Here is a 26,124-nt window from a genome sequence, read left to right as displayed (position 1 = left end):
GCGGAGCGGGCCGGGGCCGCCGCGGGGGAGGCGGCCGGAGCGGGCCGAGCCGCCGCGCCCGCTCCATGGAGGCCGCGGCCGAGGCCCCGGGGGGGTCCGCGGCGCTCAGCTGCTTCTCCTACAACCAGGACTGCACGTAAGCGGGGCGGGGGGGCGGGGGGGCGCGGCGGCGACGGCGGCGGCCGGGCGGGGCCGGTCCCGTCTCTACGGCCTAGGGAGGGGCTGGTTCCACAGCCCCCCCCCCCCGGGGCACGACAGCTCGGAGCTGGGCTGCCCTCACAGGGACGACCCCCGTGGGATTACCCTCACCCCCCCCCCTCCGCTCCTCCACCCGTGTCCGGGTCCGTGGGGCCCTGGCCGAGGCTCTTCTCCCCACGGCCCAAACGGGGCTGGCCCCCCCACGGGACACCCCCCACCCGGGCCTACAAGGCCTTGTCCCCCCCCTCTTTGGGGGCACCTGGGTCTTACTAGACATCCTCCAGTGCCCCCAGGTTCGGTCTCTGGGAGTCAGCGAACCCAGAGGAATCACTGGTTTATTTACCCCCCCCCCCCCTTCCCAGTTTGGGAAGTATTTTTTTGGATGGTCAGAGAAGCGATTTTCTCCGAGGGCTTTGTCTGCTGACCTGCGCTGCGGCCACCTTGGAGGTGGCAAAGTTGCCCAGGGCTCCGGCCAGGCTTTTGGTGAGCAGCCTGTGCCAAAGTACAGCCCCACCACCGCCTCAAGACAACAAATGGTTTCCTTGGAGCTTCTCGCCCTTACACCGTTGCTAACCTGTGGTTTACCTGCTTCAAAGCCCATCATTTAAGAACCATTTCCAAGGGGGACGACAAACATCCCGAAGCAGGGAGCCACACACACGGTGTCTGGCAGTCGTAGCCAAGATCAGCCCAGATTATGGGGTACAAGATAAGAATCACAGATACCAGTCCCACACCTGGAGACATCATTACGTTTACAGCACTGCTTTAAACAAAGAGTGCTTTGATGGGTGGCAATGTGCTGCTGACGTGAACCTGCTGGCCACCGCCGCCAGCACAAACACTGTGCATTGGTATTCTGGGCTGGCTGGTGATTTAAGACCTAGATGTTGCTGCTTACTATATCTGGAACTGAGCAGAGCCAGTGCTTGGCATGACTGCGCCTTGCGCTGCATGCCTGTGCCCACTGCCATTAGCAGTGAGAGCAAAGCTTCCACAGCCCTCAGTGTGTCAGCTCCTTCAGAAACAGCCCCCTTTTATGTCCCAAAGGTCCCCTCTGCAGCCTCCCAGGTAGAGATATGCCTGTTTATTCCTCCAGCAGCCGCAGGACCATAGGAATAGATGATAGTTTGCCATCTCACAAGGATACTTGCCTTCTGTAGGCTGCAATAGCCTCAGATGGAAAGCCAGATTCTTGGGTTAGTTACTTTATATGCTTTAGGTTGAGAGTGGAAACTGAAGTTGTGCCTTCACAGATCACTGTACCAGGAACTACCCTTTTCCCCTACCTGCAGGGACTCTTGTTATCACCTGGAGGCCTTCAGATCTGAACTAGCAGGTTTTTGTCTTGTCTTTGCAGCTCCCTGGCAATTGGAACTACAACTGGATACAGGCTTTTCTCCTTAAGTTCTGTGGAGCAACTGGACCAGGTCCATGAAAGCAGTAAGTCTCCTGTTTCACAGCAGTGGAATATTGGCCAACAGACTTTACCTGTATCACTGCACTTCGGTCTCCCTTGAGGGGGTGATTCTCCTCGCTGCTGTTGCAGAGATGGCATCTGTTTCTGCTGTACCCGTATCAGGAAAGGAATGGGTCTGGTTATTGCCCTGTGCACAGCAGCCTTTAGAGTGAGCTACAGCCTTGGAGAAGCTTCTGAACAGTCAGCAGTACTTTAACAAAGTTGAAGGACTCCCACAAGCTTAGAGTCTGGCTTCTTTTTCACTGCTGTCAGACTGACAGCAGCAGTTTGTCCTGCAAACCAGTATTCAGAGGTAGTTTACCACTAGCATGTTTCAGATGCATGGACAGGAGATCGCAGACTCCCAGCACAGATGCTGGATAACATGCAGGCTTTTAGTCCAAAGTGGTATTTACAAGCAAGATGTTTTTAACAGGTTTCCCATGCGAGAAGGTCATTCACAGCAGGCTTTCAGCTATTAGCTGCACTCAGATCAGCATGCAATGCACTTAACAGCCTGAAACAAGTCAGGCCTCATGGAGCATGTACTCTAGTCTGATTCAGGCCATGGCCAGAAGTGTTTCAGCTGAGATGCACTAAAGAGACACCTCACAGCTGGAATATGCTACTCTCTATCCAGTGGCTACAGAAGGAGCCTCAGCAACCAGCCATAGCTGCATCATCTGGAGCAAAGTCCAGGCTCCTTTCCTCTTTGTCTCACAAGGTAACAGAGCTGCTATACAGCAGCGAGCCCTAGACTTATATTAAAAAGTATTTAGGGGTTTGGATTGCCCCCCAGAGTCAGGCCAAAGGGAAGGAGATCCCTGCTGGTGACACACTCAAGGTGATGGGTTGAGACATGAGCAGACCCCCATCATGGCTGTGGATCAGTCCTTTTACCTCCAACACAGCACAGCCTCAGCACTGAGCACCATTCAGGGCTACCTACACTAGAAGTCATGGCCCCTGATGGTTTAGGTACAGGTCCACCAGGACCATTGTAATGGTGCCTCCTCAACACAACAGGAGTCATCCCAAACCTGGTCTCTGCAAGACATACCACACCACTGGTCACCACAGCCATGCTAGAGCTCTCTAGAGACCACAACCCCAGTGACAGAGAGAGCTTAAACATGTCAGCCTTCCCTAAAGAGGCTGGGAGAAATCAGACACCATGCAGAATAAACAGCAAGTTACACACAGCTTGTTCCTTACCTCAGCAAGCCCTAGCCTGTTCACTCCCTCCAGGAAAATCCCTGACCAAGTTTGGTGAGCTCCTCCTTTTTATATCCCCTTCCCAAGGATTAGCTTCAGCTGGAGGGCCCTGCCCAGGAGAGGCACAACAGCACTGTCAAAGGGGGCTGGCTTAAATTCTGCCTTCATGGGAAGGTTCATTAACCCCTTCCTGCTCTGACCTAAATGCTTTGTGCCAGGTATGAGAAATTTTTAACAAAAGCAGATGTTGGAACACCTTAGCATTGAGCGTTCCAACCCGATTCCCTCTTGAGTTGAGTCTTACTTGTTGCTGCAATCAAACCAACCATAAGCCAAGCTAAAGACTCTTGTCTTGCTTTCCTTCTGTGCCCAGATGAAATCCCAGATGTTTACATTGTGGAGCGTCTGTTCTCCAGCAGCCTTGTGGTTGTGGTCAGTCATGCCAAGCCACAGCAAATGAATGTCTACCACTTCAAGAAAGGGACAGAGATCTGCAACTATAGCTATTCCAGTAACATACTGTCCATCCGGCTGAATCGTCAGGTAAGAGGCTGGGGAAAGGGGTTAGCCAGAGTTGTCCCACTCTGGCTCTTTGCTGGTGTTGACTTTCCAGCTGGGACCTCGCTGCCTAGCAGAGCAGCGGCAGCCTGGGTAGGTTTGCATGGAGGCTGTGAAGTGGGACTAGAGGGATAGGTACCTGTCCTCTCCTACCAGCTCCACTTCAGCCTTGGTGACTTCCAACAGAGGAGCAGGATGGCTGTGGATATCATCTGCCGCAACTATTTGCTTCAGTAAAATGAAGCTAAGTCCTTGTTTTCGTAGCAGTTACACAAAGGCTTTTTGTGGGCTGCCTTCTTGCCTATTCAGCATGCAGCTCTGCCAAAAACCCACCTTTTCATCTTCCTCCCTCCCTTGGATTCTACATCCTGACTTCAGGCCCACCTCTGCCATCTTGGTTGCAAATGAGACCTTCAAAGTTGGTAACAAAACCCAGGAGTAACTTGAACTCCGTGGATAAGGCGAAAGGCTGCTTCTCAAGTACTGCTAGCAGCCTTGTTTTATTTTTAAAGGTATAGAAAATATTCAGGCCACTCTAGAAGAAGGCTTTGAGAGTGTTACTCTCTGAACTAACGTAGCTTCATGCAGCCCTGAGCCCTTTTGGAGGATTTTAAGTCATCTTTTCTTTTTGTCCATAATTATTTTCAAAGTATATGCCATAAGAAGCAGAGGACATTTTACAATGAAGAAATAAGCAGTCTGTGTAATTGTATATAATCAGGCTCTCCTCAGTTAGCAACAGTGAGTCCTGCAGTAAGGCTCTCCCATAAGGAAACTCTGGGTTGAGTTTCCAGTAAAGCTGTGTTTGACCAGAAGTTCCTGTACTACAATTAAATCTTTCCTAAATTGATTTTTTTCACTTAAACTTACAATGGAGCTGGCAAAATAAGGACTTCCTTCGAATTGCAGATAGATGTATATGTATAAAAATAAACTGGGAGGTTCTGCTTAGCAGCTCTAGGAGATTAGTGTGAGAATAAAATAAGTTCAGGCTTTTCCCTGTGTGCTGCTCTGCAGATTGCCTGAAGATGATGCATAGGCCCAGCCTTGCATCCGTGTTCCTTGGCTGCTTTATGAGCTTGGGTTCAAATCCTGGGCAGAGCTCATCCTCTAGCCGTAACAGAGATACATCTGGAGAGATTTGAAGATGCTACAGATGCTTGGGTAGATAGAAGAGAAATCACTGTTTCAGTCTATGTTCAAGATTTAAACTGGTGGCACTCAGGTTCCGCATGGGCTGTGACATTTGGACCCCTTGCCTGGGCTTCTGTATGAAAGCTATACTTCATTAAAAGTCCATAGAAGGCCAAATCCCATACAAGGCATTAACACAGGAAAATAGTGGCAAATAAAACAGGAAGAGGTCTCAAAACAAATGGCGCATGTTTTGATTTGATCTCTGTGAAAAAGTCCTCATTGTGCAAACAAGCAAGTCCCTCGGTTGTTGTTGATCCATGGGAATTCTTTGTTCCAAGCTCCATCATAACTCTTAAGCATGTTAAGGTAGATCGTGATTTGTCTCAAAGTGGGGAAAAAAGGCTGTGCTGTGGGACCGAAGAGAAGCTCTCCTGTAACCTCCCTGGGTTTTCATTCACTGCCGAAACCCTGCTGAGCTCTTTGGAGGGGTTTGATACGTTTTTCTGGCTGTGTCCGTACCCAGCACGTTTAAGTCCTCAACATACAACTCAGTTATCTAACCTGACTTGTGTCAAACTGAAGTACTAAAGAAAAACACTGGTGAGCAGTAACATTTTGTACAAGACGCAGTGCCTTGAACCCTGTGTAGCAATCACAGCACCAGGCACCTTGTCTGAGGCTCCATCTCTGTGCACAGCGAGGATAAAACCCGTTCCTCGTCTCAGCAGGGTTTACACTGACGTTAGCTGCATGGAGGGCAGGAGGCAGAGAACCAGCCCTCTCCAACTTGTGGTGAGCTTGTCCAGGCCTCCTTCGCCTGTTCACCTCCCACGCCCATCACTTTCCTGGATTTTGTCCCTGTCGCTGCCAGCATCTTTTGCTGCAGCTCTGGCTGCTGCTTTGCCATCATCTGGAAACCTCCCTTCACCTGTACATCAATAGCAGTGCGTTTTGCAGTTCTGGGAAAGCACATGGTGGCTTTGCCGAAATCAGCTGTATAAATATTACTCTGACGGTCTCTGCTAGCAAGTTGATGGCTGTTACTGTAGAAAAGGCAAAGTCTTCCTGGAAATGCAAAATGGCTCTGACACAGCCCCAGATGCTGTGGTTAGCAGGAATAGAAGCGGGAAAGAGTTTGATCCGAGAGTAATGGTGGAGCAAGGCAAAGATTTTCTAATGTGGGTGTTTCAAGTTACTGACTAAGCTCCACATTTAGTTACTAAATAAGTGGCCTCATTTCTAAAGAGGTGGAGGCTTCCTGTACATGGATTTGGGTTCTCCAACTTCAGGAGCCTGCACGGAGCCCGGCCTTACGTTTTTATTGGGAGGTTTTCAGTGCTTCTGGACATTTGGCACTAACGTAGGTGGAGCTGTGCACTCACTGGACTGAGAAAGCACAACCCTTCAGCCAGATCCAAAGCCTGGTCCCAAAAAAAGCCTCTATGCAAAATGCCTCCGTGGTAACACACAGAGATCTGGACCAAGCTGAGACACAAAGCTGAGTGGTCACAGAGATGGTGGCCCAGTGCTAAGGTTACAGCATTAGGCTTCCTTTTTTCCTTTCTGCCTTTCCTCCCCATCGCTTGGCAGCTCCTCTCTTAGCAGCTGCCTCTTGGCTGGGTGGGTGGGTGTTCCTGACAAGTTCAGTAGAAGAGGTACAAGCACAGGAACTTGGAAATACCCTACCCATCTGCCAAGATGGTGTAAATGTGACTGTCCCTGAACAAATGTTTCCCAGCCCAGTTTTTATACGGTTCTGCAGGGCACATAAAGCAGAGTCTTGCCTGCTGATGCAGAATGGGAAAAGAAACAGTAATTTGCTGAACAGATGCATTAGGTTTAGCAGCAGTGGGAGGCCCATCACCTAAATGTTCGCTCCCAAATCAGGAAAAAGTTAGGGCAAGGGGCACGTAGTCCCATCTGTTGGCATACTGACAAGCAGGATTGGCAGCCTTTCTGCTGCCAGGTCTTTATGATCAAAAAGTAATTTGCTATCAACAGAACTGCAAAGAAAAGTTGGGATAGGAATAGATGGTAATCAAGGCCCATGGTAGCATATAATCCTGATGTGTCTTCCTGTTCCTGGGGTCTGTATCAGCTCTTAAAGTAGCAGAGAACAAGTCATGGTGTTTTAGCTGCTTTCTAAAGCAAGACCAGATGCAGGCAGCTCTCAAAAGCAGAGTCATACAAAATCAAAGGTTGTCCAGTGAGAGGGGATGGAGAAGCAGAAGAGATGATCTTTCTGTTACATTTCAGTGCGTGAGGAATTCTTGTTGAGTTTTTCTAACAGTGAAGATTTGGGTATGTGAACTGTGGGAGCAGCAGGCAGAGGCACCGTGCCCATGCTGGTGAGGTTCTGTGCATGTCCCTTGTGTCCTTGCAGAGGCTGGTTGTTTGCCTAGAGGAGTCAATTTACATCCATAACATTAAGGACATGAAGCTTTTGAAGACTATTCTGGATACGCCTCCAAATACAACAGGTAAGCACGGAAAAACTGTGTGAAAGGGAGAGATTAGCTCTGCAGGAGCTTTGTAGAGCCACAACACTTGTGTTAGAATTTAAACCAGCCTGTGGCTTGTGAATCCTAATTCAGCATTGGGGAGCCAGAAATGAATGGAGGTAGTCAGTCAGGCTTAGGAGAGCAGAAACCCTGCTCTGTCCTGAGCAAAACCCAGCTCTGTCCTGAGCAAATGTGTCAAAGGAGAGCAGAAACGGTCAGCGTGGTTTGACTTCACCTCCCAGGTTCGGTCCCTTCCTGTCCTCACACGAGATGTCTGTGCAGCTCACAGCTTCCTGCAGTGTGCCTTTATTCTCTTTCACAAGCGGAAAGCTGTAAGGCAAGCCAGGACCGCAAGTTTCCCTCCGCATACAGGACAACTTGCAATTCTCCCTCTGGGGCTCCCTGCCCTTCCTTCACCGTGCCCTGCGTCAGAGAGTCCCGCGGTGTTTTCGTTCTCCGGGTCCGGAGCCCCGCTTCCCCGCGCTGCTGGCATGAGTCAGCTCTGCAGCGTCATGCCATGCTGCAGGGCTCTGCGCTCCCTGCAGTCCTGCGGTTAACCCAGGTTCTCTTTTGGCCATGGAAATGCACTGCTCTGCTAAGGTAGAAAGCTCCTGTGATTACTTACGGGCTTGGGGTCAGCTCCCAAAGTGATTAGCACTATGAAGATCACCCAGGGCAGAAAACGCAGCCAGGCACAGCACTAATTCCCTGCCAGGGAGCTCCCAGGAGCCCGGGCTGCCATCTGATACTATTCCATATATGCTACAAACCCAAGGGGCAGGGCAGGTGGCTGCAGAACAGATCCTCTCTGTGTAGCGTAGGGTGAATCCGGCTTTCCTGCTCATGGGAGAGGAGCTATTTTTAGCCGCGGAGAGGGAAACTTGGCTGAGTGCCCGCGGCAGCGCTGCCGTGTGCGTTGCTGTGATATCCCGGTCGGTCGCAGGCTGCAGCATCGTTTCACGGGTGGTTGATCGGGAAGTTGCTGATGTGCTCACGCCTGGCTTCTGGGCTTTCAAGGGACGCTCTTCTGGCGGCTCCCCTGACCTACTTCAGGTCTCAACAGATGGCCTCTCCATGTGGATTAAACATACTAAATACTGCAAATATAATTAAAGTTTAAAACCTTCCCGAGAAAGCCCAGCAGCAGCAGGAAGGGCAGGGGTACCCAGGCCTGAAGCTGTTCTGCAGTGGGGCCGAACGATCAGGTCATGGTTTGAGATCAACAGCAATCAGCGCTCGCCGAGCCAGGACTAGGCTGCTGCGGATCACAGGACTTCATACGGGCTTAATTTTTTAAAACCCTTTTACTGTAGCAGCTGTCATTGAAATGAGCTGAGTGACAAGCGCTGTGCCACGCGTGTTGCCTTTCTCCCTGGACCATCTGCTTTGGTCCCAAGCCTGACCCCGAGGGCAGCATGTCCAGGAGGTCGAAGCAGTCCAGCCTCACCGCTCTTTACACAACCCTTTTTGGAGCAGGGATCTGTGCCGGAGCGGTGTAGGAGCACACAGCAACTGTGCCACCCACCCAAAGCGTGCGCCCTGGGCACAGTAACACCACGACAGTGAGGACCGGGATTTGCTGCACCACCAACGGCCGGTGGCAATGAGATCCCTGGCCGTTCCTGCCTGGGACGCGGCTCCCGGTCCAGCCTCCTCCACGCAGGAGAGGAAAATGCCCATGGTGGGCGAGCCTGTTGTTTTTCATGTGTGCTCAGGCACGTTGTTTTTCATGTGGCTCATGTCAGGGGCAGGATTTGCACCGAGGAGGTCGCGGTGCTCGTGGTGACATGCGTGCCACGAGGGCACATCTCAGGGATGACTGCAGCTTTGGAAACCACCTCACATGGCTCCTCACAAACCCCAGATGTGCCTGGACCTGCTGGCTTGGGGGCAAGGCCAGGCTTCTTGGACGCAGTAGCTTTTTTCCATGCAGCTCGAGGAAGCCTCCTGCGATGTGGCATTCCCAGAGCTGCCATCCTGAGCAGCACCAGCCTGCCTCCTCCCTCCCGAGCCTGCCACTGCATGCACCGAGCCTCGTCAGGGCTGTGGGGCTGCCGAGAGCAGAGGAGCATCTTCAAAGGCTGCCCGCGTCCCTTGTGATCCTTGTTCTTTGTGCGTCCCTGAGGTCAGCCCAGTACACTTGCATCTGTGTTTTCCCCTGGCCTGGCTTCCCGTCTGCCTCTCCCAGCCAGGCGCGGAGCAGAGGGAGCGGGTGACTCACACCAGCCGCTCAGAGCTTGCTTTGTTTAGCTTGAGCGTTCTCTAGATCCTCCTCTTAGAGAAAGGGCTGCGCTGATGCCCCCGTGCTGCCTGGGCCAGGGGAAGACCATCCTGAAAAGACAGGATGCTCATCACGAGCAAAGTCTCTGGGCTATCTTTGCCTTCCTCCTATCCCTCCCTCTTTGGGTGCCTTTTAATTGCCTGCACTTCGCTGCTGCTGTGCCTCTTCTCCCCGGTGCGCGCTGTCCCTGGCATGATGTAAATGCCTGTGATTGATAGGGAGTGGATCCCTAGGGCCCCTGGCTGATCCTGCAGCTCCTGGCTCCGCTGCGGTCTCTTTGTTTAGTTATAAACAATGACCTAAAACGAGAGCTTCAGCCGATCCTTCCCCGCTTGCTGGGCCTGGGCCAGGGCCGTGTCCTGACACAACGGGTTGCACGGCATGTGTGCGTGCGTCTGTGCGTGTACGTGCACGCGTGCGGGTGTCCTGTTTGGGGAGTACGGCGGCATCCCTGGCAGCCTTTAACCCCACGGCTTCCTCCACACGTGGGACTAGGTGGGACCCCCCGGCGGGGGCCAGGAAGCTTAGGTCATGCCGAAGCCTTGAGTTGGATTTGGGAGGACTGTGAGCACGCAGACGTGGCGCAGGAAGCAAGTGAGACCCGTTTCTGTATGTGACAGGATTCACCGGGATGGGTCCTCAGCCAGCGGCAGAAATGAGAGGCAGGAAGAGATGCTCTTTTCCAAGGTCAGCTGGGGGACAGGCGGATGGACGTACCCACACACACATCCATCCATCCCTGTCTCATCCTGTAACTCCTGCTCACTTTGAAAGGGGTGTTCGGGAACCTTTATACTCATGTTGGCGTAGAAACAGATGGCTATTATGGGGACAAATCTTTCTGTGGTTAAAATTTAGCTAGGTTCAAGTGCCTTGTCAGCTGGAAACTCTCTGCGCAACTGTGGCATTTGCTTTGTCTTTCTCTGCTTCCCTTTTCCATTCCGAGAAAAAAGGAAACGACACTGCCCAGCCCCACAGCCGCTGCCTTGCCATGCCAGTCTTCACGTGCCAGGCTTCACGCTGGGGCTGTATCTGCGCTGCACTGCTCATCTGAGCTTCTGACCCAGCACCTACACCCTGCGCACATCTGGAGGTGCCCAGATGTGCCTGGACGTGAGTCCTGTTAGCTCTGAGACCAAGATGTCCCTTGCTGTGTTTCACGCACCTATTCTTGCCTTCTCAAAGGAGACGATTAAGGGGGAGAAGCCAAGAGCGTGCCCAAAAGCAGGACGTGGGCTCCTTCTGAGCGGGGTTTGGGGAGGACGGTGGCAGGGAGAAGGGAGCCGTACTGTCCCATGCCAGCAGGTGTCCCCACGGCCGAGGCATTGCCCGTGCACCGCCGGCCTGTGCCCTGGTGCAGGACACTGCCCCAAAATGAGACAGAGCCTGAACCCCCTGCGGTGTCCATGGCCGCGTTTCTGCTTTCCGTCCTCCCACCAACAAACAACCTCAGCTGCGTCCTTCTCGCCTTGCCAGGTCTGTGCGCTCTCTCGATCAACCACGCCAACTCCTACTTGGCTTATCCCGGCAGCGCGACCAACGGAGAGATCGCGCTTTACGACGGAAATACTTTGGTAAGTGTGAAGCTTGCCCGTTTGGATACCGGCAGGCACTAAAAACAAACAGAACCACAGCAGAGCCAACAGGGCCTTTGGGAAGGATGAATAAATACACTCCACTGAGCTAGGCTGCAAGGGAATTGCCCGGGGAGGCACATTCCCCATCCCCCTCGCTTGGATGCCGTGCGAAGCAGACAGCCTCTTTGAGATCAGGACATCTATCTCCCAGTACGGGATATTAAGGGAAATGTGACCCATGACCCCGCAGCCCGAGGGCCGCTGCCAGGCTGACACAGGGGTTCCTATAGGGGGTTCCTATAGGAGCTTCAGCAGCGTATCCCATGGGAATGATGTGCCCAGGGTGGCTTAGGGAGGGTTGGAGCTGCTCCAGGCACAGCGCAGGACCTGGAGCATCTCCTTTGCCACGCCGCGGGCTGGAAGAGATGCCGGACCCGAAGTCACGGAGAGGGCGAGGTGTCCAAAGCCCCCTCAGGAAATCTGTCCCTGGCTGGAAGCGGGGTCATGATTATCTGCTGTTTATGCCAGGGCTTTGGATTACATAAGGCTGTCGCTCTGTACGTGCAGCGGGAGCTGAAGATCTGCAGCAGGGGAGGAGCAGAGCACAAGGGGAAAACGCGCTGCTGCTGTGAGAGGTACTAGCGAGGGCCTGGGCTCCCCGCAGGCATCAGGGTGGTGTCGCTGCAGCAGGATTTGCTGTACAGCCGAGCGAATTGCAGGGAGGCCAGCTCTGTCTCTGCAGAAAGAAATGCCGGGCTTCGGAGAGGGCACAGTTGCGATCCCGCAGCCTGGAGGTGTGGGGAGCTGAGGACCTCTGCCCCTGCAATGAGGTTTCTGTAATCACAGTGGCCGTAGTAGGTGGGGAGTGAGCTCAAGGCAGGGCAGAGATAAGAAATTCTGAGGACGTTGAAGGGATACCATTAAGTGCGATACGATCCCGTGAATCCGTATCGACAGGCCTGGATAGGGTGCGAGGCAGGGAACGCCCTGCCCTTAAACAGTCCAAGGAGCAGCATGTCTCTTTGCACTCACATTACCTTCTGCCCTACAGAAAACAGCTTGCACGATTCCTGCCCATGACGGGCCTCTGGCTGCTCTTGCCTTCAACTCCACCGGCTCGAAGCTGGCAAGTGCTTCCGAAAAAGTGAGTGAGCGCTGCTGCGAGCACCCTCCCTGCTGCCTGTGCTCTCTGCCTGGGGCTGGCAGGGGGGGTCCCAGCCAGCTCTGGTGCATCGGCTGCCTGGAGCACGGAGATCAGGACCTCTGAGCTGCCCGTTCTTAAACGCGGCTAACAGAGGAGGGGCACTAAAAGGACTCTGACTTGGAAGAGGCCAGTGTATCGGGTTCAGATTGACTCCGGCTGGCAAACAGGAGGGGCCTTTGCACATCCTGAGTTTCCTGGGTGTGTCAGAGAAAGGGCTTACGCTCTTTGCCCTGCTCCTGCGTGATCTTTCCATTTGCATTTTTTGCAGGGCACAGTCATTCGTGTATTTTCCATTCCTGGGGGGCAAAAGCTCTATGAATTCCGGCGCGGGATGAAAAGGTCAGTTCATTCTTCTGTCGGTGACAAGTACACAGAGGGCTCCCGGAGCAAAAATGTAAACAGAGGGACAGGGCAACGTCAGATCCTGGTGGCTTTGGCATCTTTTGCAGAAAGAAAACAAGAGTGAACGTATCAAATAGAAATGTCATTGTGCCAGACAGCCACGCTGCGCCCAGCTGCCTCCGGCAAGTTTAGTGATTCAATTCAGTGTGTCACAGAACAGGGCGATTGCAGAGAACAGAGGTAGATTCAGTCCATTTACTCTGTCCTTTCTTGTTTCTTACTTGAAATAATGAAGTCCCCAAATTTATCAGCCCAACTCTTGCCCTCTCAAAGGAGGTGCTTGGAAGCTACTAAGTCATTTGTGCAGAGCCCAAGTCTCAATGGCGGGAATGGGCTGTTGCTGCCCTTCTGCAGGCTCCCTCCAATATTTTAGTAGATCCATTCCTGACTTTTCCCTCTTCCCCATCCCTGACCTGCCTGTGATTTTACACCCACTTCTGCAAGTACAAAAACTGCTGTGACCAAGACACCCTGGCCCTGCTGAACCTGTGCTGGAGGAGATGCTGTATGGATCCCACTATCCAGCGCTTTGGATAGCCTCCCTGGCTTTTGCAGTACCAGAAGCTTTAGCTGCCGTAGCAAGGGCGATGCAGATGTTCACTCCACAGACAGCTCTGTGAGCAAGGAAATTTCCACCTCTCTGGCTGTTAGTCACTAGCTCGAGGCTACCCCCAGCTCTGCTGAGCAGAGGGATTAGGGAAATGCTAGTCAGTCAGCCCACAGGCTCGGCGGCAGCCAGGCAGATGCTCCTTACCGTGTATGGGTCTCCTTCCTCCCCGTCCTCTTCTCTGTGAGCAAAACTGAGCAGTTCCCCTGGAACGGTATGCCATGAAGTGACCAGTCCTGTCTTTGCTTGGCCCTAGGTATGTGAACATCAGCTCTCTAGTGTTCAGCATGGATTCCCAGTTCCTCTGTGCTTCCAGCAACACGGAGACTGTGCACATCTTTAAACTGGAGCATCTCACTGACAGGTGAGGGGGTTAGCCTGGGTTAACCTGCCTGCCCCAAGGGTGTCTCTGCTTCAAAGGTTTGCCTTTACACTGCTGGCCTCCATTTCCTTACCATGTGCTCTCCATGAGCAATACCAGCTGCAAACTGTCTCTTCGGCTTTGTGTCCTAAGGGACTCATTCCTTGGAAAAGCTACAGGCTGCATCCCTGCTGTCACCCTCTCCAGGCCTGCTCTGGGTTTATTAGCTGCCGCTGTCCCGTACCTCCTTCCCACGTATCCAGCTAGGCTGGTGCACAATGTGTACAGGTGCTCCAAAGAAAGCCTTCGCGTATCTGAGATCAGGATCGTTTTGTCTGTTCCTGGTCTGTTTTGTCACGCTGATTGCGGTAGCGCCACTGATGCTGCTTTGTGACCCCCTCAGCCGGCCAGAAGAGCCTCCAACCTGGAGCGGTTACATGGGAAAGATGTTCCAGGCTGCTACCAACTACCTCCCTGCTCAGGTATCAGGCATGATGAACCAGGATCGAGCCTTTGCCACTGTCCGCCTGAACATCTCTGGACAAAGGAACATCTGTGCCCTCTCCACGTATGTATGACGTCTGCATCCCCTCTGCCACGCCAGTCTGTGAGCAGACCCAACTATCTCTGCAGAACACCATCGCTGTGGCCCCTTATCTTGGACCCGCACCTGCAGAGCACGTGGCATGGGTGCGTGCTTTATCTGTGTGCGAGCGCAGGTGTGTTTGGACTCATGATGCTTTTCTTTTTAGGATTCAGAAGCTGCCTCGACTGTTGGTGACTACGTCAGATGGACATCTCTATATCTATAACCTGGACCCACAAGATGGAGGGGAGTGTGTCTTAATTAAGAAACACAGGTAACTATACCTCCAGAGACATCTGACACAGAGGCTTATCTTTTAAAAAATTGAGGGAAATTGCACCTGAAAGCGCAAAATGGAGCTGTAGGAGCAAGAACGTTAGAACTGACTTTGTGATTTTAGCTGCTTGATCCAACAGATGTGGGTGGGAACCACGTCAGCAGGCAGGGATGTGGGGCTTCTTGCAGGAGAAACCAGAGACATCTCAGATCCCTAGGCAGTTGTGGGACATCTCAGCTTAGACAGCAGAGGTGGGCAGGCTGTGCCTTTGAAGATGCCTCCAGCAGCAGAGCGCTGACCACCGCGGTGGCAGGAGAGCAGAGCACCTTCTCCAGGCGTGAGTGGGTGCTGGAGAGCTGACTGTGGGAATGGGATGGTGTGGAGCGACGCTGGGAGCTTCCGTAAACAAAAACCTGCACAGATGCACGCCGGCAGGCAGGCAGTGCCACAGCAGAGCCTTCCGTGCTGCTGTTCAGTTTGTACGCAAGTTTGATTAAGCACGTAACCCCCCCACACACATCTGGGCTACTTGGCTCCAGATGTGAAGCCTTTGGGGTGGGGTGCGATGTAACATGTGCTCTAAGCTGGGAGGTGGCTGACAGCCAGGAAAATGCCAGCAGTTTTTTGAAAAGCCACAAAACAACGGTACTTCAAAGCTGCGCTGTCCAGCGTGCTCCGGCCGCCCCACTGCCTTCAGACACCGCTGACGCCCGCCTGCTCCCGTCCCGAAGCAGCCGTCCGGAGCTGGCGGGCCAGCTTTGTATGTGGGTTCCTCTCAGCATCAGAGGACTGAAAAGGGCCCTTGGGTCATGAGTTAACGTTACATCATACTATATCTCTGCTCAAACTCCGTCCTAAACTAGCCAGCGCTGCTTTTCCCATCTAGTCCGCTCCTGTTGGAAGCCCTTCGGAGCCCCCTCTGTGATTAGAAACACTGTTTGCCTTTGTAACCTAAAGCTTTTGTGGTCAATCTGTTCTCTTCTATTCTCGTGCCAGCATTGTCCTCTAGCCGAAGTAGTGCTTTCCCTATCTGCTGCTTCCCCCCCTGCTTTACTTGCACAGCACAATACTCTCCCCCTCTGCAGCGCTGTTAGGGCTGCAGGCAGTGCCTAGATGCAGTGATGCTCCAAGGAGACGTAGATGCATATGCTTGTCTTAGCCGGTGCTGGGGGGAGGAACAGTTGGGATCCGAACTAACTCTTCTCCCCTCTCTTGCTCCTGTACAATTAGTCTGCTTGGCTCAGGAAAGATGGAGGAGAACACAGAAAACGATCTTCGGCCTCCATTACCTCAATCTTATGCAGCAACTGTAGCCAGACAAAGTACAGTGCCTTCAACTTCGACCATGCCGGGTAAGTATCCTGTCTGCCCTTCCTCAGGCAGAAACAAGAAAGCCACCTGGGGCAAAGTGGAAAGTCTCCCAACTTCCAAGGGTTCAAACAGAAACACCACTTGTGCAATGCAGGCTGGGGCAGCAGGACTCTCTTGAGCTCACCTGGTTCATCCCCTGCCCCAAAAACAGGCCAGGCATTTTCTGCTCTCTTTCCCGGGACCCCTTGCCAAGCGCTTCTCCTCCTTGTGCAGAGCTGTACCACAAACAGCTCCACCGGCAGAGCAGTAACCACATCCGAGCTTCACGGTTTGTCAGACAGCAGCTGCTGCCAGGCTGGTTTCCAGGAGTTGAAACCGTGGGTGTAGAAGTCAGATCTCACTATTTTTGTAGCAAGATCACTACAGATTCTCCTAAACCTGTTACACCTCACCCTAATGAAGCTAGCACTAAATTGTTGCAGGAGAAGGCTGGGGTGACTATCACATTATATTCCAGAGTCTTAAGGTCTGCATACAGATGTAGATCTTATTCTGAAATTGGTGCTTACATTCATGGTGGGAAGAGGAAAGCTTCTGCCACAGGGGCTAGCCATGTAGTCCATTCCCTAATCTGTAGTGTCAACAGAGGTACCTTTCTCTTCCACAGTCCCCCAGAGCTCTGCCAAAAAGCCAGAGAAAGCAGCTCTTTGCTAAAAAGGTGATAACATAGTGCCTCCGCTGTTTGTTTCCAGCCTCCTTCTATCCATTCATCCGTAACATTTTGTATTTTTACTTGGACAGGTTATTCGGAGGACGGTGGTGCCCTGCGAGGAGAGGTTATCCCAGAGCATGAGTTTGCAACTGGACCAGTGTGTCTTGATGACGAGAATGAGTTTCCTCCTGTGAGCATTCGGGACCCCTAAAACTGCAGTTCAGCCCTCATGCTAAGAAGAAAGTATTAACTTCTTACAGAAGAGATACTGTTGCCCCCACCTTGTCCCAGCTCACTGTGAAGCCTAAAATAACTAATTAAGTTATAGGGACAGTGCCAGGAAAAGTACACCCCCACTAAATGGCAGCTAGGGATGGGGCAAAGAGGATCAAACCTAGTAATTTGAGATGGATCTGAACAAACTATTTGAATGAAGTGCAGATGCAGCATGACGTTCAGATCCAGATCTGACCTTTGTGCCTTGCGCAGATTTCTAGCATTACCAGGAATAGCTTTAACTTGAACAATACCATCACATAGAAATAAAAATGTAATACTCCCTGTTGCATTTATAGTCAGTTGTATTAGTTTATGGAATGCAACTGGCACATACCTGAACCTCACCAGTCTCTTCATTTCCAAGCTAATTGAAAAGAAAACTCCTTTTCCATGTACAAAGATGAAAGGCATAACAGTTTTAAACCATTTTATGATTTTTATGTGGCAATTTCTCAGTTACTGTTGGAAGAAGATGCTGGCTTTTTAAAATCTAACTTAAGCCTGGCAGTGTCTCTCCTGTTCCTCTTCCTATTACACAAGCATTTATTATGTTAAGTGTCTAACCCCTAAATGGACAGATGTTGGTACTGTGCTATGATCTGGTTGTAATCAGCAGTGTCTTCGTAATAGTAATGCATTAATACAGCAGAATATTGTAATGGATTTCAAGTTGTAGACTTGGCAGAGTTTTGAATCCCTTACTCAGTTTTTACATATCCTGCTGTTGGAGTTTTGCCTGAAAGGGAGGAAGTAAAAACTTTTATCGGGATCCCAGGATTTGTTCCATATGCTGAGGCTGACCTCTGTGAGGCATTTTCCTATTAACTGATGCAAAGTGTTATTTAGATAAAAGATGACTAGCTCATGACTCCCTTTGAAACAACACTGCCTAAATCCAACTCAAGTTGCATAAACCTTAGACCAATTCTCTTTTGTTACCTGTAACATAACCTGCTGCAAACCGAGAACAAGAGTTTTCTAGTTGTCCGACTCCGTTACCCAAGAAGGATATTTAAAATGTCCCTCCTCTGGTCAAAGTCGTGTGGCCGCGGAGAAGCTGGTGGCCCAGCCCCCTGGAAGGAGCAGCAGGGCCAGAGAGAAATCCTTTGCTTCCTTCTGATGAACCTGCTCTTGAACATGTGGTTTGGGGACAAGCAAATGCCAGCAAGCAGGAATCACGCTGCTCCTGAATAAGCCTTCCTGCTGGGACTATGCCGTATAAAAGCAGCCCCAAACCCCTGCTGTACAACAGCAGGCGCTTTATTAAATGAACTTTGATCTGTCAAAATCCTGTGCTGTAATTAACCTGACAGAGCAACTTACATGTGTAACGTTAGGGAGGAGGTGGTGTGGGAGGGAAGGCGCTTTCCAAAAATACTCCCTGATAAGGTGGCTTAGCAATTGGAGCTTCCAGATAAAGTCTCTGCAGCTAGGACGTCAGTTTTGCCCCTCCGTTGCTGACAGTAATGTGTTTTGCATCTGGTCTACCAGCTAGTGCGGCGCTGGCTCCTGCTGCGTTAGTGCGTACAGAGAGTTGGTCGGGATGTTTTGATGCTCTGAATTTCACTGAACTTCGCTGTTTTCTCAGCACTGAGATGTTCAGTCTGAGTGACGCATTCAAGGGGGGTTTCAGGCATCGGTCACTTCTGTGCGGAGAAGGAGGGAGAGAAAACCTGACCTTATCCAACAAAAATGTTTTGACAGCATTCTGCTTTGCGGAAACATGGGAAGGGTTTTGTTTGTTTTCCAGTGTGCAACAAAAAGACCTTTAAAAACCTCAAAACTTGTGACAAAATGGAATATTCACCCACAGCCCACGCCACGAGTATGGCTTTGAACTTAGACATACTTTTGGAGAAACAGCAGTGCTTAGACCCAGCAGTTCCTCTCCATTTTGAAACATCTTGCCTTCCCCTGACCTCAAGCAAGACTTCAGAGGCTCAGCTGTTAAGAGTGAGGAAAAGCAGCTTCAGTCTAACATAAAATCTGTTGCTGACTGTCGAAAACTGCCTGTTCATTAAACAGAAGGAGGGACAGATCAGAGAAGAGAAGAGAAGCCCAAGGAGGGCTCATAAAAAATGGCCTCAACAAGAGCGAATGTGGATGTTGCTACTGATTTTGCCAGGACTGCTGAAGGATCCTGCGGCAAGAGGTTAAACAAGTTCAGTTACGTCTCTTGCTTGCATTGATGGGGTGGATTAAGTGCTTTCAGGTCTGCTGTTGATCTTACGCAGAAAGGACGCGGGTGTTATTGAGATGGACAGCGGGCTAAAGCCTCAGGTGAGGAGGTGGTGCCGTGCTGGAGAGGCGCTGGGAGGAGGCTGCGTCGCCCTTGCTCTGCATGGTCAGAAGGCTTTGTGGGATGGGAAGAGCAAACCCAGCTCTGGCTGTAAATGATTGCGGCGATTACGGCTGTTTTCTGGTTACCTGCCTGAGCAGCTGCCGCTTTTCTGTGGGTTTATCGGTGTCGGTGAGGTATCCAGCAGTGTTGGGAGCTGTTGGTGTGTGCTTCGGGTCAGGCAGGGCACTGCTTGGCCAGCTCCGCTTTCGGGAGCCACCGTAGTGGCTCTCCCCACCCAAGGCATGGTCAGAACAGTTTTGGGGTAGTGCTGTGAGGTTTGACAAAAGAAATCTTACAGGATTCAGCAAGCAAGATGGCCTGTGTGGACCTGAGGAATGCAACGAGGGGATCTTCTTAAAACTTCTGGGATTCGGTAGGAAAGGTGATTTCTTCCAGGAGATTGCTCGATGCTTTTGCAGGCATACGTGATCCGTCCTGCGTTTGGCTGCACGCTGAAGCTTGTCATCTTCGGGACCAGAGTTGATGTGAAGACTTTATCGGGAGAGCCATTTCATTAAGTCAGGCTAGATTGCATACAGCAGTCAGCTCTTCAAAGACAGCTTCCCCTCACCGATACACAGGTAGTCTTTAAAAAACATCCTTCCACATCAATTTTCGGCTACCTCCAAAACTGTCGGGGCAGCCTGCCTGTGCTGCGAAAGGATGCTGCTGCCTGTGGCTCCTGCCTGCAGCGTTGGTTACGGGGTGCATAGGGCAGAACGAAAACTCCTCCTCGCTGCAGCTCCCACTCCTGCCTGCTCCCTGGAAGGACGAGCAGGAGCAGGAGCTCCAGCAGCCCGTGCACCACGGCCGCCCTCGACGGCACGACATCCCCACCCTGGCAGCGCTGCTGCCTGCAGGGGGGAGAAATGTGTGCATGGGGTCCGCACACATCCCCGCTGCTCCAAACCACGGATCTTAATACAAGCAACCAGGTTGCAGATGAATCTTCGGCTCCGTGGGACCGGTATTTGCCCAAGTTCCTCCTCACTGTCTGCCGGATGGTGTTTCACTCGTTCTGTTGCGTGGATATGCGACACTAATGATTTTTAAGTGATTTTTTTTTTTTTTTTTTAACAGCTGGCTGTTAGCAGAGGAAAGGCCATAGATTTTGCACTGAAGCGCTACTAATAATCATGTTTCACGGGGGATGAGCAAGTTTGGCAGAACCTGACTGGCCTCTTCTTCCACACAGCAGCTCCTGCCCCGGTAGCTCAGACAGGCATTTTGGGCAGCTGGGGCTTGCAGGATTAAGCCCAGCTTATCAGTACATTATCTGAGGTCCCTTGGGAAACATGCAATCCAGGGCCAATGTTTTGTGCTTCAAAACTGGGCAAGCGATGGTTCTGAAGCCCATGGAGAGACGGCTCCCAGGAGGAGGAGCTGGCACAGACCCTCCTGCAGCTGGGGCTGTGGGAATCGCATCCGAAATGCTGGGAGACGCAGGTCACGTCTAGCAAGGCTGGAACTGATAAAGGGGAGAGCTGTGCCTTGGCTCACGGTTAGTGTCCGCAGAGGCACATCTTTCTTACCCCAGAGTCTCCAGCCTCGTCCCGTGGCACGAGCAGCTGATGTGAAGTGGTTCGGGGTCCTCGCTGCTGCCTATTCTTCTATGCGCCTGCTTTATTCTTTCACTCAAAGGTTTTTCTGATACTTAGGCTAGGCTTCTCCTCACCTAAACCAGTCTAACATGCAGGTGTTTAACTCCGGGCTCCATCTGGAGAGCCCAGAGGGACACGGTGATGCACGGCACGCACCCTTCCCCTCCCACCATGCCAGGAGCTGAACTTTTTAGGAGGACTTAGCCAGGCAAACGGACTTCACCCCCAGTAATTGAACTCCTGCAAGCGTGGTTGTGCTCAGCCCAATGCCAGCTAGAGGCAAGACACACTTACCACCAAGCCAGATGGTTCCTGTTCCCAAGACTGTAAATTTGGGGAGGGGGAGAGTAGATAAATAAACTGCTCACAAATCTGCCTTTGAATGGAAAGTAAAACACTGCAGGACATCCCTCCCCCTTCTCCTCCCATGTGCGTAAAACCAACTTGAAACACACCCTGTTGCTGGGAAAAGTAAGGCCGTTCTGTTTTGATTTTGGTAGATAATCTTGTGCCGTGGAGGTCAGCCGGGCAAAGCGAAGAGGTCATGATGAGAAGCAAACATCCGCGCTTAGGACAGCTGCTGGGAAGTGCTTTGGAAAAGCCAGGAATTTCGAAGAACAGATTTGTGAGTCCCCAAGACGAGAAAAAAAAAAAATCCAAGGTGGGCCACTGCTTTTTCCTACAGTATGTTTAAGTGAATACCTGGCCCCGCTAGCCCCTTGTTTTAATCCGTGTCTGGGTGGGGTGTCAATGTACTGTATGCACATCGCTATATTTAACAAACTATATGTTAGAACCACAATGTAAATGCTAATTTAATCAGATTTGTATGTAACCAGAATTTTATATACCTGTTTTACCCTTTTCTAATTTATGCTGGTTTATGTGTATAAATGTACTTATAGGAAGATATATTAAACTTATGTCTTTGTACAGTATATACATACTATTTTACCCAGGCAAAGTATTTTTGCAGTGATATTAGAGAAGATGCCATTTGCTATGTTTAAAGACAGAATAAAGTCACGGTCTGTCCCTGGCAGCTCACTGCCCATGCTCCTGCTGTTCTTTGTGGGGCCCTAAAGATGTCAGTCTTGATTAAGTTTTATGAGGGGGAGAGTGGGTTTGGGGTGCTGGTGCGAGGACGGCTGCTCCCACACGACCCGACCCACCTGGCCAAGTCCACACAAGTCCACTTACAGCTTGTCTGAAGAAAGATCTGGGTGCGTAAATCAGAGTCCAAAATTGCTTCAGAAAACCCTCGCTCAGCTGCTGAGAAATCCCGGTGGTTTCTTAAGTTTCAGTTGCACCTTCGATTTTGCCTTTGCAGCTCCCCAGGCCTTTGCATCTGCCTAGAAATGGCCCTGAGAGCTGTTTCACCCCATCTGCGCCCCTGGCATCGCGCTGGGACCGGCCGGAGCAGCTTATCTGCCTGGAGCCCTGATCTGCTGGGAGACCTCCGGGCAGGGAACCTCTCCCTGACCTCCCTAAGAAAAATTCAGTTACACCGCTGGTCTTTCCAGCCAAAGTTGATGGGGAGCTAGCCCAGTTCTGCGCTGCAAACCTCTCCCCCACAGCTTCCCAAAAAAAGCCTTTTCCAAACACCGGGACTTGAGTCCTTGTCTCAGCGCAATCCCCGACCTCCGCCGTGGCGGTGCGAAGCAGCCGCAGGACGAGCCGAGCGTCCCGTCCGCGAGGAGGGCAGCAGTCGGGGAGAGGTCCAGGACCCTCTTTCCTCAACAGACAGTTGGGTCTTTAACATAACCCTGTTAATAAACCTCACTTGGCGGCTGGTGGGGCAGGTGCCCTGTTTCCCAGAGCGCTTACTTCACGCCGGCTGGGAATTTTCTATCTGGAGTCACGGACTTCTCGGCAGCAGAAGGGACGTTTGCTCGGAGGCTGTGGGCCCCGTCCTCCCCTGCCTCGTGCTCCCACCAGCCGCTCCTGCAAGGTCTATTTTAGAGGAAAGCCAATTGAATTTCCCAGGGGAATTCCCTCCCAAAGCCAGCTCTCACAGAAGGTAGTTTTAATCCAAGCCCTGGCTCTTTCTCAGCTAAAGAGCCCTACAAAAAAGCCTGTCTCCTTCCATGTGCCCAGAGCCACCAGGTACTGCAGTCCCCTGCTCTGCCAGGGTGACAGTCCAGCTCTGCAGCAAAGGGGACCCTCCGTGTGCTGACGCAGACCCACAACTAACTCACCTCCCGGCTTCACAGCACGGAGCAAAGGGGACCGCAGCCTCCATCCCTCTCCTCCGTGGCCAACCTCCAGCCTGGAGCCAGCAACGCTCAACAGTCGCGTTCACAGAAACCAGACTCGGGAAAGGAGCAGCCTGAGCAATTATTTGCTTAAAGACAAAGCCGTGTTGCTCTTCTTTCCGTGCGACGGTCCAGCACGGCCGCGTGAGAGCCGGGCGCTTGGCATCGGCAGGCCACGTGCCGCGCGTTGCAGCAGGGGGTCGCGGCCGGGTCTTTGGAATAATCTGCAACCGAGACGTTGTCTGTTGCGATGTCCTCCAGAGCTTGGGCGTAAGCCCTGCTGATTGCAGGTAGCACTGCCTGATACTCTCGGGATGCCACGTCCAAAGGCTCCTGCTCCTGGATATCACGAGCCAGGTTGAAAATGAGGGGTGGCTGGTGATGCTCAGCTGGCCCGATGCTCCCATCGCAAGCCATCGCCCCTCCTAGGGAGGAAACAAGAGAAAAACACTGGAGTCCTAGACCACACCGGGATCGCCTCTGTATTCCTCACCCATCTGTGGTGGCCCAGTCCCACCATGTCCCAGCTTTGGAAGCCTGGGTCCTGCTGCTAGTCCGAGAGTGCTTCTGAGGCCGACAACCCCGAGCTGGAAAGCCCATCACGCAGACACAGAGGGGCACATACTTACTCCTCACTGGCTTTGCTCTTGCTTGAATTAACCTGAGCTGGTTTTCACCTCTATCTGCAGGGAACCAAAAAGTCCAGAAGTTTTTTCCCAGACTTTACCATCTCTAAAAGGAACACAGTACCTGTGGTGTAAAACGCCTTGTACTGAGCCAGCCGTAGCGTCTCTATCTCACCGTCCTTCCCAGCTGCCCCACTGTTGGGGTGCAGCAGAACCTGAAGGAAGAACAGAAAAGTGCCCGTCAGCCCGTTGCAGAGAAAACCGGCTCTGTGAGACCCACTCCCTCCCCAGACGAGACCACATCCCACCCGTGCACACATTTAGAGGCACCATTTAGCCCCTGGACTCTGAGCAACCAACCGAGTTTTGCTTGCAGAAGGGTGGGCTGACAGCACAAGGGCACCGGGAAACACCGACATCTCTTTTGTGCCTTCCTGGTCCTGCACGCAGGACCCCCCCGAATTTACCTCCCCAGACCAATTCTACTGCAAGAAAGGGATCGCGAAGGTGCAGGGGCTTTCAGCAGAGCAGGGCAGAATATTTCGGAGCCGGGACGGTCTCGGGTGCTCTACGTCACCCATCGCTGCCCCATGCCGACGACACACCGACGTCCCTCGGTGCTCACGGCTCGGGCTAGCGGCAGGGACATCCAAGGGAGCCCAACCGTTGCCCGGGGCCAGCAGCAAGCCACAAGCTGAGGGTGAGCTCATGCGAAGCACGGGTAGGTGAGGTGCTGGAACATCATTCCCGGTCCGTCTCCACCGCTGACTCACCCCGCTGTGCGAGCGCTCCCTTCCCTAACAACAGCCGTCCCGGCACAGGGAATGGGGGTAAGAAGGGAAGGGTGGGTCGAATCTCTCCCTTTTCGGTATTTAGGACACTTGATCCGCACAGGAGGACTGCTTTGGCACACGGGAGTGAGAAGACAAGTGAGCTGGACGGTTCAGCGGGCTCATCTGTCAGATAATATCTGCCGTGGAGCCAATGTCTTCATTGAGGGATGAGTCACTCGAGGTTTCCTCCCCGGGAATTGAGTTTAAAAGTGATTCAAGAAATTTCCACTGTGCTAAAAATTAGAAACATCTGCTGAAGTTGTAGGCAGCTGCGGTGCCAAGTTTAGTAACAGCGTTCGCAGCTGATCGGCGTGGTAATGCCTTAGCAGGTGCCCGGCGCATAGCCCTGCCCCGGCACGCAGCACCGCTGGGCATCCCGCTCGGTCACCCGGAGAAGTCGGTCCCGCACTGCCTGGTCCGGACACGGCCACCGTCTCGGTGGGCCAGCTGGTAACTCATCCAAGAAACGCCAGGATTCAGGGTGGGGGGTGATTTCCAAATGTTCTCGGTTTCCTTATTGCCCTCCATTGCGAGGTAAATTAAAAAAAAAAAATCGCCTTCTGGAATTTGGTTTAAAAATCATGTTTCAGTGAAAAAAATTAAGGGTCTCAAGTGGAAGAGGTGGTGTAGTGTAAGCCTGCTGCGAGGAGGAAACCCCTGCTACAGAGTCCCCTTACGCTGACACTCCTCAGTCAGAATAAAACAGCTCCAAAGCAGAAATCAGCAAATATTCAAGGGCCCGTGAAGCCAAGGTACCAGGAACTGAAGCAATTCATCTGTTTCCACCCTTAAAGCTTTGCTTACACCTTCAGCAGCACAGCTGGGATGCTGCCATCTCGGCGTAAAGGCACTCAAACCTCCCCTGCTACCAACAAGCACGTTCCTAAACCTGCCTCATAAAACCCCACGCTAAGAAAATCTATTATAATTTACTGCATAATTAAGGAGCTTGTTTCGATTGAGCCCTTTCAAGAAATACTCCCAGGTCTGCAAACCTCCTATTGATCTGTGACTTTGTTATTTTAATTTAAAAAAAAAAAAAGAAAAGGGGGAAAAAAAGCCTTTTCTCCCCAGAAAACCCGTTGTCTGAACTCGGTGCTCTGGGCTGTTTGCACAAGCCAGCAAACACGCGGGGAGCCGGCGCACACCCCTCTGCCATTAAGCTAATGGAAAGAGCTTATTTGTCTGACACTTGTACCCTTGATACATCTTGTCGGATGTGTTTATTTTTACTGTAAATAGCCTTCGCTCAAAACAGGACCTTGGCATCGCCCCAGCGCCGGTGCCGAGCGAGCGGGCTGGGACGCCGAGCAAGGTTACCGCCGGCAGCTCGTGCCGGGGAGCCTCAGCCACCCAAAAGACCCCAATTAGGAAAGCAGCCGTCGGCGGCGTGCGGAAACCGGGCGGCGGGGCGAGCAAAGGAACCGCTTTCGGGAGGATTCGTGTCAAGGAAAAACCCTGTAACGTCAAAGGGGGGGGGGTTGCTAGCAGGAGATGAAAGGCAGAGAGCCAAGAGGGGAGGGAGCGGGGACACGCGCTTGCTCCCGATCGTCCCGTGGGGCCGGAGCAGGCGGGTGCTGTGTGTCCCCCCCGCCAAGGTCACCCCATTCCCTGGGGATGCCACTCTGGCTCGCGGTGCCGGGACGGGCAGGGACAACCCGGCTGTGCCCCCCCGCCCCGGCTCCCAGCCCCACAGGGGTTAATTCACCCCGGATTGCAGCACAACCCCCCCAAAAAAAAGCACTGGGCTGGGGTGATGCTGGGGAAAACCGGGGAGCTGGCGGTGCATCGCAGCTCAGGGCT

General features: G+C 52.4%; 2 protein-coding genes across 14 annotated transcripts in view; one reads left to right on the top strand and one right to left on the bottom strand.

The window, feature by feature from the left end:
- WIPI1 (WD repeat domain, phosphoinositide interacting 1) lies at positions 1-21,649 on the top strand. Of its 9 annotated transcripts, none has more exons than XR_005932557.1 (16): positions 1-136; positions 1,559-1,641; positions 3,246-3,415; positions 6,951-7,047; positions 10,826-10,923; positions 11,978-12,070; positions 12,399-12,469; positions 13,396-13,503; positions 13,904-14,068; positions 14,253-14,360; positions 15,594-15,715; positions 16,476-16,576; positions 18,416-18,817; positions 19,305-19,587; positions 20,087-20,507; positions 21,108-21,649. XR_005932557.1 is itself a non-coding variant. In XM_030016197.1 (13 exons), exons 1-13 carry the CDS (start codon positions 66-68, stop codon positions 21,153-21,155), a joined length of 1,335 nt encoding a protein of 444 aa, XP_029872057.1. In that variant the 5' UTR covers positions 1-65; the 3' UTR covers positions 21,156-21,649. The 9 variants fall into 9 exon arrangements, 1 of the variants encoding a protein (XP_029872057.1); XR_005932556.1 differs by having other exon boundaries at positions 18,416-18,945; XR_005932555.1 differs by lacking the exon at positions 19,305-19,587 and having other exon boundaries at positions 18,416-18,945.
- A 1,279-nt stretch (positions 21,650-22,928) lies between these two features.
- The window catches only part of ARSG (arylsulfatase G), a 43,337-nt gene continuing 40,141 nt past the window's right edge, over positions 22,929-26,124 (bottom strand). For 4 of the 5 annotated variants that reach the window (XM_041123968.1, XM_030016192.2, XM_030016191.2 and 1 more), the window contains 2 exons: positions 23,613-23,703; positions 22,929-23,287 (listed from right to left, as the gene is read on the bottom strand). In XM_041123968.1, the coding sequence (XP_040979902.1) occupies positions 22,953-23,287; positions 23,613-23,703 (426 nt within the window). In that variant the 3' untranslated portion in view covers positions 22,929-22,952. The remainder of the gene's footprint in view (positions 23,288-23,612; positions 23,704-26,124) is intronic. The other variant, XM_030016193.2, reaches the window with a different exon arrangement.

The sequence above is a fragment of the Aquila chrysaetos genome, chromosome 5, assembly GCF_900496995.4.
Source record: "Aquila chrysaetos chrysaetos chromosome 5, bAquChr1.4, whole genome shotgun sequence".
Taxonomy (NCBI): domain Eukaryota; kingdom Metazoa; phylum Chordata; class Aves; order Accipitriformes; family Accipitridae; genus Aquila; species Aquila chrysaetos.
This window is presented reverse-complemented; position numbering and strand designations above follow the sequence as displayed.

Coding starts and splice junctions, on each gene's coding strand:
- WIPI1 (XM_030016197.1), top strand. CDS start 66: ATGGAGGCCGCGGCCGAGGCCCCGGGGGGGTCCGCGGCGCTCAGCTGC. Junction 3,416..6,950: donor CCATCCGGCTGAATCGTCAG/GTAAGAGGCTGG, acceptor GTGTCCTTGCAG/AGGCTGGTTGTTTGCCTAGA. Junction 15,716..16,475: donor TTCAACTTCGACCATGCCGG/GTAAGTATCCTG, acceptor TTACTTGGACAG/GTTATTCGGAGGACGGTGGT.